Source organism: Artibeus jamaicensis, unplaced genomic scaffold (genome assembly GCF_021234435.1).
Source record: "Artibeus jamaicensis isolate MK-2021 breed Jamaican fruit bat unplaced genomic scaffold, CSHL_Jam_final scaffold_916, whole genome shotgun sequence".
Lineage (NCBI taxonomy): Eukaryota > Metazoa > Chordata > Mammalia > Chiroptera > Phyllostomidae > Artibeus > Artibeus jamaicensis.
The window spans coordinates 22,368,265-22,379,587 of record NW_026522059.1 but is presented as its reverse complement, the minus strand read 5'-3'; the positions used below and the strand labels follow the sequence as shown (position 1 = coordinate 22,379,587).

At 44.1% G+C, this 11,323-nt stretch overlaps 1 protein-coding gene across 1 annotated transcript; it reads left to right on the top strand.

Moving 5' to 3' along the window:
• The first annotated feature begins 2,370 nt into the window (after positions 1–2,370).
• LOC119042456 (voltage-gated hydrogen channel 1-like) lies at positions 2,371–3,195 on the top strand. Its single transcript, XM_053660786.1, has one exon. It carries the CDS (start codon positions 2,371–2,373, stop codon positions 3,193–3,195), a length of 825 nt encoding a protein of 274 aa, XP_053516761.1.
• Positions 3,196–11,323: the final 8,128 nt, after the last annotated feature.

Here is an 11,323-nt window from a genome sequence, read left to right as displayed (position 1 = left end):
TTTCAGTCTCCGAGTTAGCAAGGTCCGCCATGCTGGCCTCCCCTAAGCTTGTCAGTTTAGTATGTGGCCCCTTTTCCATCCACCCTGGGCTCGGGATTTTTATATATTATTGCTGCAATCTGCATTCCACTGTACTAATATAATATGTGGGAACACAATTTCCTCTGCCTTCTTTTGGCTGGTCTAATAATCAGATAGACATGGAGCAGATTAGCAAGTGAAAATATCCAGATTTAATACATCCAAATGTATGGGAACGCTGCATGCATGAGTGAGAAGCCCCACATTCAGGAGAGCTTCAGAGACAGGGAAACGTGGGTCTGTGAGGCATCCTGGGCAAGAGATGAGCCACCTCGGTGGCTCCAAAGGGTCTGTGCAGAATAAGAAGTGCAGATATTTAGTAAACAGACGTTTGTCCATCCTGCCCTGTAGATAGGTCTGAAAAGGTTATCCGGTACTCTCCCATTACGGGCAAGGCCCCTCGTTCAAGTTCTTCTGGGTAGACAAGGGAGGGAAGATATCTCCTCTGGGCCTGCAGCTCAAGTCAAAACAGTCCATGTCCCACAGAAGCACAACTTGGGGTGACGATCTCTGGATCCCCCCCATACAACCTTCATGTCCTTGTATGTTCTACAGATCACGGGACCTTTTGTCTTGTCCTAAAAATTATAACTAAAACAGCCATTTCTGAAATTATAAAACTAAAGTATTTTGATAATCCAATCTAGTGCCACAATGGTAAAACCACGATTAAGAATTCCATGGACTTCAGCTTCTAGAAACACGAGCAGTTTAGTCTTTCCCACAAATTGTTCTTTTAAGTGAAGGACTGCCTTTGCCTTTTGCAACCTTCTTGTCCTCATGCATGTCCAATATTGTGGGCAGGAAAGGAAAATCAGAAATGTTCGGAGCTAAAATTATTTTTGAACACTTTAGGGGAAAAGCTGTGACTGTTTTGTGACATACTTTGGTTCTTATAAAGTCTGCTCCATTTTTCCCCAAAGGAATTTTCAACTTGGAGTGAAAGGAGATACCTTCCCTGAAGGAGAGGAACGCAATTGGCCTAATGACAGCAGTTTGGGAAAGAATTAAATGTGTTGTTAATGGACGTTAATAGATGCTTTCAGAGGTAGAAGGGGGAGATTAAGTATTGAATATTAACCCGATGACAAGGAGAAGAAGGCTAACTAATTCCTAGAGAAAAGTTTCCAAGTACATTTGGCCCATGAGGTTCAACTCCTTTCTTCACCCAGCCACGACTAACAATTTGTAGCTTTTGTTTTGTATTTAATGTCTCCATACCACCTTCACTAACGCTCAGACAAAAACTGCCCATTTACTCCTGTAACTTATTTCTCTGAAGTAACAGATATATCCATTCCCATCTCTGAAGAACCCCCACCGACAGACATGGGCTAGCCAGTCCCTTGAGCCTTCTACCCTTCACCCCGGAAAATGCCTATTTATCTTTTAGAGCCTAGTCTAAATGTTATGTCTTCAGGAAGGACTCCCCCGGTCCTTCCAGGCTTGGTGAAACCCTCTCGCTACATAACCCGCGTTACCCTGTCCAGTGGTCCTCGTCACTTCTGTGATGGCGAGCTCCATGTGTATCCTTCTCACCTGATTGTATGTTTCAGGAGAGCAGGAACGTTTTTCATCTTTATTCGATGTCCTATTTCTCATTCACTGTATTCACACAGTAGATAGTTGTTCAAAAGAATATATTCAAAGTCTTGGCCCTGGCTGGCGTAGCTCAGTGGATTGAGTGCGGGCCTGCGAACCAGAGTATCGTGGTTTGATTCCCAGTCAGGGCACATGCCTGGGTTGCAGACCAGTTCCCAGCGGGGGACGCGTGAAAGGCAACCATATATTGATATTTCTCTCCTACTCTTTCTCCTTCCCTTCCCCCCTCTCAAAAAATAAATAAATAAAATATTTTTAAAAATTAAAAAAAAAGAAAAGAATATATTCAAAGTCTTTATCACTGTAATACTTTATGCCCTTATAATATCTTGCCTGATCTGTCTAGGAGGTATGTCTTCAACACACTGTTCCCTTTGTCTGGACCAATTTTCTCATAAGTGACTAAGAGGAGAAAAATAAACAGAAATGTAACATGTGTACCTTCTGTGTACATGGAAGATACCCAGGGAAACTGAGTAAAACTACCCCAAATGGCCTAACCAATGACGCTGAATACCATCTCCAGCTAGAGTCAAAAGAAGACATTGGGGAGGGAAGCCATTTGTCAGAGGTTCTCAGGCAAAGCATGATAATAAGGGAAACATTTGTTCCACAGACTTAATGGTCGCCTTTTCCACGAAGGAGGCAGAGCCAGAACTTAACCCCAGATCCAGAGATGACAGGAAAATGTCTATCTGGAACGCAAGGACAGTCACTCGCAGGGCCAAGGTGGCTCCCGCCGAGAGAACAAGCAAGTTCCTGAAGCACTTCACTGGCATCGTGGATGACTGTGGTGCCTGGAAGGTCAACTACAAGGAAGAGGAGGAAGAGGAGGAAGAGGAGGAAGAGGAGGAAGAGGAGGAAGAGGAGGAGCAGCCGCCACAAACGCCCACCTGGGGTGAGGAGGGCAGAGCTGCTGATCCAAATACAACCCCTGCCTCCCCGCCCAAGCGCCCCCTGGACTTCAGGGCCACGTCGAGGAAGCTCTTCGGCTCCCACAGGTTTCAGGCCGTTGTCATTTGCTGGGTCGTTCTGGACGCCGCCGTCCTGGTGCTGGCCGGGCTCCTCCCGCACCCGAAGATCGGCCAGCCCGACAAGAATAACTACGCTGCCAGGGTGCTCCACTACCCGAGCATAGCCATCTTGACCTTTATGATGGAGATGGCCTTTAAAATATTTGTTTTCTGCTTGGAGTTCTTCCACCACAAGTTTGAAATCCCGGATACCACCATCGTCATGGTTTTGTTTGTTGTCGACATCATCCTCCTGCTCCGGGAGCACGGGTTTGGGGCTCTGGGCCTGCTCCTCCTGCTCCCGCTGCCGTGCGAGGCCAGGATCATCAACGGGACAATTATCTTGGTTAAGACACGTTCCCAACGGCAACAGCTAAGGTTAAAACCAATGAATACACAACTGGACCCCAAGATCCAACACCTGGAGTTCAGCTGCTCCAAGAAGGAATGGCAGATGGAAAGACTTAACAAGCTGCTGGCGACAGCACAGACTGCTTAGCGAGGTGAACGAGAGGTGCGCCTGCTCTGCTCCACAGAGGAGACACTGCCCCGCGGGCCTTTGTGAACTTGGGTGACGCCGCCCTCCTGGGGCCGTCCCCGCGACAGGTTTGGTTTGATGCCACTGCCTGCCTCCCACCCAGCTTGGGTTCTGGAGGGACACAGACTTTTGGAAGGCTCTCCCCCTTCCTTGGCGTGGCGGAGAGCTTCTCTCCCCATCCCCACCTGTGCTGTGTCACAAATGTATCATAGGCTGTTTTTTTCCCATTGAACTTGACTCTTGCTTGGAAATGTCCCACAAAGCTGGACAATCACTAGTTGTATATAAAATTTAACCTCAGCAAATGTACAGCTTCCACAGTTTGCATGGATATGGAGGCACCCCTTCCCAGGAGCACTCTGAACGACGAATGAAGAAAGGAAGCCATTTCCACTACCAGCCCATTCTAGAAAAGCCTTTTCTATTTCTTAGTTGTTCTAAGCAGCTTGTCTTATGGCGGTTTTCCCCAGGGAGACGGTTCTCAGATAGGCAGTCCCTTCCTCTGCGTCATCCAGCTGCAGCATCCAGCTTCCAAGTGGCTCCTCCTGGGTCTGCCTCCTGACAACATTTTTCTCAATTACTGTATAATTGATGTGTAAAACAAACTCTCCCCCACCCCACCCCCCAGAGGAAAAAAAAAGAAAAAAAATGGTTGCCTTTTCCATAGACAAGAGTTTCTGGAGATGGAGGGTCATCGTTCTCTCCTTGTACAAAGAGAGACCCCCTTACATCTCTATTAGCCCATATAATTCCTAACAAAAGGGAAACTTCTCTGTTTTCAGAGATTCTCCTGTGCCTGCTGTTTCTCAGAAATAATCAGCTCAAAACAATTCTTACACCGAAGAGGTGCATGCTGGGGCAGCACAGCCTGCCCCCATTCAGCAGCTTCTGAGGGGGGAGCAGGGGGACATGAGCTTCTGCCAACTCGCTGTTGTGGGCCTGCTCTTATTTTAAATTAAAAGATAGGAAAGTTTTGCTTTCTTTCTAAGGACCATGGAGCCACCTAGTCACACAAATCTTTGTTAAGTAAAGCAGCTTTAATAATTCCAACTGCTTTTCTCCCCAGAGAATAGAAATGATAGTTTTTTTGTGGAGTGGACCCCATCTCAGCTGCCCACATAGACTCTCCTAAAAGAGGTTGACCACGTGCAGCTTTTTCCGTTTTTCCTATTTTAAAGTGTCTCTCTTGTTGAGGCAGAAAAGGTCAAGATCCCAGGTTTAATCTGTTAGTACCATCCAAATACAGTCATGTTAGACAAGATGTTTGCAGACAACGAATCGTGTGCGTTGAAAGTGACCGTTTCTGCCCCTCCAAGTGGCATATGGATCATTTTGAGTTAAACACTGTTGAGAATGAGCAGAAGCAAAAAACCAAACAAGCAAACAACAACAAAAAAACCCTCTCAAAACAGGGCAATTTCCATTTGTAGAGGGGTCTCCCTTTCCAGTATCAGGAAGAGGAGTCTTAACAGCCCCTATCAGCTGAAAAGGCACCAACTTAAATCTGCATGACAAATCGCACTAAACCGTATTTACCACATTCTCCCTGGTCTCTGTCCCTGAGCTGCCTCCCTTGCCCAGACTCCCAAAACCCATTTACCTCTGTTTAGCTTAAAATAAACTTCAGTTCTAACCACCCCTTAGGGTTACTCATTGTTGGGTGCTACCCTGCATACATTCGAGGTGTAGATAGGAACAAACTTCCATTTGTTTTTCTCCTGTTAACCTGTCTTTGGTCCATCTAATTTAGAGCCCCAAACTACAGAATTTAAGATGAGTGGAGGAAATTATTTTGCCTCCTCTACAGTTCCATAAAAATAATAGGAAGGTATAAATAACATGTGAGAAGCTCACGGGTGGAAGAAATGACATTTACTTCCAGGAAGCAGGGTCATTACTAAGACAATGGCCTTGGAAGTGTACCTTGCAATCAGGACCCACTAGAACATGTGGAAAGTTGGCAGAGACCTCCAGGTGAAGGGCATAATAGATGTAAAGGCACAGTGGGGACAGAGCATGGGACATGATTGGGGAAGAGAGTACTGGACAGTTAGTGCTAGAGACAGATCCTGGCATCCTTGACTGGAAGTAAGGAGACTTGCCTTCAGCTGGAAAAGAGAATTTTAAGAAGGGTTGTGGGTATAGAAATGATGTGTTCAGCAGCTGGGTTGTAGGCTATTAATATACTCCAGGGGAAAATTTAATGAGAGCTTGATTTTGAATAGAAGCAGAGGTAAAGAGGAAGAAATAGGGACGGGGTTAAAAGGGGTACAGTGACCGGTGGTGCTGGATGTGAGGAGAGAGCAGTCAAAGGACCCACCAGCTGCTGAGGGAAAGAGCAGCGTGACTCACCGCAGGGATTCAGAGTTCCGTTAGGCCCCAGGGAGCAATCATTCTTCACATCTTTCCCTAAAGATCCCTTGAATGTTCTTTCAGAGTTAAAATGTGACTTACACAAATCTACTTCACCTGCTCAAAGGTCTGCTCTGAGCTTGCCTTTTGTGCTATGTTCTTTCTCAGTAAGCAAGAATTTCCCATGAGGCATCCATCCTGAGGAACCCTGTTTGTCCTTCCTTTATCAATTAGGGAAATAATAGCTCTTAACACTCAGTAGCTGTTAAAGGGGAGGAGCACTTTGTAAGTGAGATGCATGGGCTCCTTGCATTTTCTCGGGGCCCCAGCACCATGAAGAAGGCTGTGCTGCTCTCATAGGGAGAAGCAGGACACTTTAGAGGTCATCAAGTTTATCTGAGACAAGAACCGCCAGCATGCTGCATCACAGGCCAGGATCTGCAGTCAGGTCTGGGAATCAGTACCTCTCCAGGCAATGACCAGCTGCACGATCCTGGCCAACTTACTGAGCCGTTCTGAGCAGTAGTTCCCTCATCCATGAAATGGAGTTACAGTGATCAGGCTCATTAAATGAAAAAAGAAATTCTAGTATCAGTAACAAATCCCGATGAATTTCTTGTTTACTAAATGCCAGACAGTCACTAAGAGTTTTACATGTGCTATTTTAGTTTTGGTCTCAAAATAGTCCTGGGGTAGGTACTAGCAGTATTTCCACTTTATGGATGGAAAATTGAAGACTTTTTAAATATTAATTTTCCTAAATTACAAGGCTAGTAAAGTGGCCAAACTGGAATTTAAATCTATGTTGGCTGATATTGAATTGATGCTTTGAACCATTATTCTATATTACCTTTGTAAAGCACTGAATACAGTGTTCAGAATGCAGGCTATTTCATCTCAAATCAGATTACAACTTTAATAATGGTATCTGTACTCTGCAAACTGTTTACTTTTAATAGACCTAAAGTTGAAGTGAAAATGTCAAGCAGGGCAGAATTAAGTGAAAGCCACAAATTTTAGAGTATTAATGTGGTATGAAAATGCAAAATGGATTTTAGAATGGATTGGAGAGTTGAAAGAGGAAAGTGATAAGAAACCCTGAAAAAGAGAGCGAATGAAGGGTCTGGGCCGGCTGGAAGGAGCACTGGGAGGGTAGCAGTGGATTAAGAAGCAGTGGCTGCAGCAGGCCCACCTGCAGGCACGAGGGTCCATGCTACAGGTAACAGATGATTGCAGCATCGCCAGGGGGCCCTGCAGCCAGCCATCTGACTGTGCGGACTGACTGAGGACACAGCATGGATTGCACGTAGAATGTGTTGGCCCACAGTACACTGGGAAGAGGCCAGGGTAGAAGCCCAGAGGAGAAAATGGTGATTGCTTAAAATGATGATTTTAGATTCTGTGGGATTCTTACTAAAGTGCTCCATACCACAGTGATCTATGAAGCAGGCAGTAGTTTGAGGGAAATAGTAGTCCACTACTAATAGTAGTCCGCTTTCTAGCACAGCCAGCGTGCTGGAGATAAGCCTTAGCTTGTGAAAGAAAGAGGTTTATTGTGTCCTCCGGGGGGAACCTGCAGTCATTGGTAAGGAGTTCTCCAGAGGGTTTGAAGTCGCTGTCTTTAGGCAGCACACACAGGGTTTTAAGTGGGGCTGGCCCTCAAGAGCAGGGTAGACTTTATGGCATTTCCCTGTTGTCTTAGCAGAATCAATGGCCCAAAGAGGGTACTGCCAGTAACCGGGTACTTAATGCTGTCACGGTGCAACATTAATGCTCTATTTTCCGATTCCTAGTCAGTTCAAATATTTGCATGAAACTTCATTCTGAACTAAGCTTGGCTTCACAGCTGAATTGTATCACCTGCATTGCTTGCTGAACCTCCTGAAGCGTCTGGAGCTCATGGCTTCGCCAAGGAGCATGATACTTATGAGCCATTGTGCTTTTCATACCTTCCACTGGCTGCCTCAGAGTCAACTTTCTTATAGAAGAATAGCTCCAGTGGAGATTGAACTTTATGGAACACAGTTAATCACTCCTAACAGAATAGTTGAGTTCACACTTAAAGTGTTTGTAATAATCATATAGATAGTATGCTATTTGGACATGTTTTTTTTAAATGATGACAAATTAATTAGAAGACTGTAGATTTGTCGGTCACAAACAAGTTTGATTTGCACGGCAAAACAAGTTGCTTGAGTTACACTGAAAATACCAACAGTCCAGCTGCTTAACAAGCTGTTTTTGTGCTGCAGAAACCAGGTGTGCAGGCTGCGGACACGGACAACGTGCACTGAGTTGTGCTGGCACAGGTGGGCACGAAATACAGCTCCTCTCCTCGGGAAGTTCACATCACATGTGTTTTAGTCAGCGTCGTCTGTACTCAGAATGTTGACAAGAGCATAAAATCCCTCACCGCCAAGCTCTTCCACATTCTGAATTTCAATGAAAAAAATGTAGCTGCTTTTTAAATGATGTGCGTGGACAATCCAACATGGTTAACTTTATACCAGCGGCATCTTATAATTTTGTGTCTCTTTTCCCACCTCCCCACATTCTAATAACAGACATGCCAATACTGTCTTCCAGGGCTGTTTCAAATAATCAGTGTGAGCCATAAAAAATACTGGAGTGTTTCACCTCAAAAGCAAAGTTTTGGCAACTTTGGAGTGAAAGGAGAGAGTTATAACAGAAACCACTATGCACACCTCTACCGCGGAGAGCAGCCATGTGTTTTCACAGTCACCCAGTGCTAATGCAGCGGGAGGCCCTGTCTCGGATTCTTTGTGGCTCCAGACTACTTTATGTCCTTCCCCATTGCCACAGGAGAATGTTGCCTTTTCCCCGTGTCTCAGGGCCTATGAGACAACATTGGACCTTCTGGCCCTCTATCTTGCAATTTACCTTTTTTGCTTTCTTCTGTTTCAATTCTCACATTTTATCCTTCAATAGTGCACAACAATTCACTATTAAAAGCTAATGAAGTAATAGTTTATTACCACTTTTAAACACCCATTATGTTCCAGTAGGTGCTTTGCATACTTTAATAAAACAACCTATGAGCAAGGTACTAATATTTCCATTTTATGGTTGTGGAGAATGAGGCTCAGAGACTAAGGAAAATGCTGAAGGTTACGCAGTCAGGAAGTGAAACTGATGCAGGACCTCAGGACTGTTGCCTTCCAAAGCAACTCACTATGCTGAGTCTGTCTGCACCCACTCTGGTTTAGCATGGGTTTCCTTCTCAGGCACAGGACACTAATCTTCCAGTGACCACTCTAGGACTTTTATGTTTATCTAAGGATGAAGATTCTTCTTTGATTTTGCTACTTTTTTTTTTTTGCCAGTCTGTCTGGAAACTACAGCTTTAACTGGGACCCCACTAGATTATGTATTCCTGCCCGACTTCCAAGGCTCTTCTTGTTGCATCCTGCCGACTTCCTATCAGCACGACTGACCCGTTATCACCCATCCACCAAGGGCTGGAGCCTACAACAAAGTTTGAACTTCAGTGGTCTAGTTTCTTGGAAATGTTTTCTGACTTATAATGGAAATTTTCTGACTTACCTTAAAAACATTACAGCTGCTCTTTTCTCTGTCTTTCCTGAGACAGTAGGAGTCAGGATAGAGTCACAAGAAACACAAATCTAGCTATTTGAAGCGCAAAGTGACTCAAAACAAGGAAGCAATAGCCTCCAGGAATGACCCTCAGAGCAACAATGAGCACCTTGCCAATTAGAGGAGCAGCTTCTCCTGTCAGGATGGAGGAGTAAGAAGAATTGGGCCACCTCTGCAAATGCTGCTGTCATGTCCAGGGCAGCAACCAGGCACTGAGCCCCTGTTCAGAAAGACCCAGCAGTCCTGGCTGTAACTGCCCACAGCACACAGCAATGAAGTGGGCTAGTGGCCTCCAACCACTTCCATCGTCTGCACATAGCACGAGTGGATCTCATTCAGCAAACCCTGCCTGGCATCTAGAACCCTGGCTGCAAGGGAGATTGAAATGCAATGTTTAGTTTTTCAATCTCTGCCACACAGAAACATTTTACAAAACAGATGGCAAAGAGGATCGGGAAGTGACTTATTCTTACTTAGAAGAGGGGGATTTGGTAAAGACTGATTTTGTTTGTTTCTTTTGTATTAAAATGAGATAGAGAATTTTTGACAAATAGTTGTAATACTGCAAACAGCAATACACCACACCATGAGTCTGTTATTTGGTTGGATGACTGGTGTCCTGCCCTTCCAGAATTGTATCAATATTTATGCTTAATTGATGACAGTACTTGACAAAAGCTTTTTTTTCCTCAAATGCATAAATGACTTCTTCACTGGAAAGGATCTGTCCAAATACTCTGTGACCCCCTTTAGAGGGACCCATGTGTAAACACAAGCTCTATCATACTGACGGTCTAGAAAGGAAGGATATCATGTTGGCAAATGCTAGGCCTGTGTTATAGTTAAGATTAATCTAAACAACTACCAGTATTACAGGGAACCTGAAACCAATTGAAAGCAAACTAATCAATATTAGAAAAGTTAACTGATAGTGAGATCACCAAGCAATGGCAAAAACAAAGACTAAGAAAGGTATATTTCTCTAAAAGAGAAAAACTATTCTAGAGATCTCAGAAATAACAGCAATGTTAATGGTGTAATTTGACTTGATGAAAGCATGAAATTAACACATAAACTTTTCATGACTTTAAATAAAGTTTGGTACTAAGTGTCCCTTAAACATTTGTTTTGTTTTATGGAAAACAGGTTATTATAGGAATAACGAGGCATTTACCCCCTACGTGAGATAATTAACTGGGCTGTAAACAGTCATCTCAAACAACTTTACCAAAAAGTATACTCATGTATAAAATGGAGCAAAAAACAAATCATAAATTTCTGAAGAAAGTTAGCTTTTAAGAAGTGAAGCCTAATTATAATACCAACTTGGAAAATCTTGAAAGTGAAAAATTCTATTTTGATCTCAAATCAATCTTTAACTTCCTTGTTACTGTTTCTGCTATGGGACGGGGAGAAAGGAAGGGGGTAAGGCTAACTCTTCTGTTCCACTTTTTAAAAACACTCTTAAGTAGGTTTTTCTGTTCTAGTTGTTAACTGCAAATATTGTTTTATTTCCCACTAGGCTAGTTGGGTCAAGAAAGTTGAGTCATGGGAGTTCTGGGTCAAGATGGCAACAGAGGAGGGTTCTGAACTAACTTCCCACAAACATACCAAATGTGCAGCTACATATGGAACATTTTCCTCTGGAAGCAAAACAACAAATCTGGCTGAGCAACTCCTACAAATCAGATGGATGAGAAAAATAACCTACATGGAAGCAGGTAGGAGAGGCTAAGACATAGTCTTACCATAAACCTTATCCCCAACACAGTGATTTACATACAATTGGGAGGGTGCTTAACACCCTGAGTTTCTCTCTGAGGAATGAAGGATTTGAACCTCACATTAGACACACCAACTTTTAAGTCTTGTCTATGAGAAATGAGCCCACAAAAGTTGTTTTGAAAGCCAATGGGCCTTGTGTCCAGGTGACTGACAGGCTATAGGGAACAGAGAAATGGTTCTCAAGGGCTCATAGACACAGACTCACCTGCCCCAGGGCCCAGCACAGGGGCAGTCAGCTGAAAAGAGCCCAGACTTTCTGTGAAAAATGTTTACTTGCTTATCTTAAGGTGTCAGCCTGAGGGACACTCATTTAATTTACCATACCTCTAGGGGTCTA

Bases quoted from the DNA above. Each gene is read 5' to 3' on its own strand.
- LOC119042456 (XM_053660786.1), top strand. From the start codon at position 2,371: ATGTCTATCTGGAACGCAAGGACAGTCACTCGCAGGGCCAAGGTGGCT.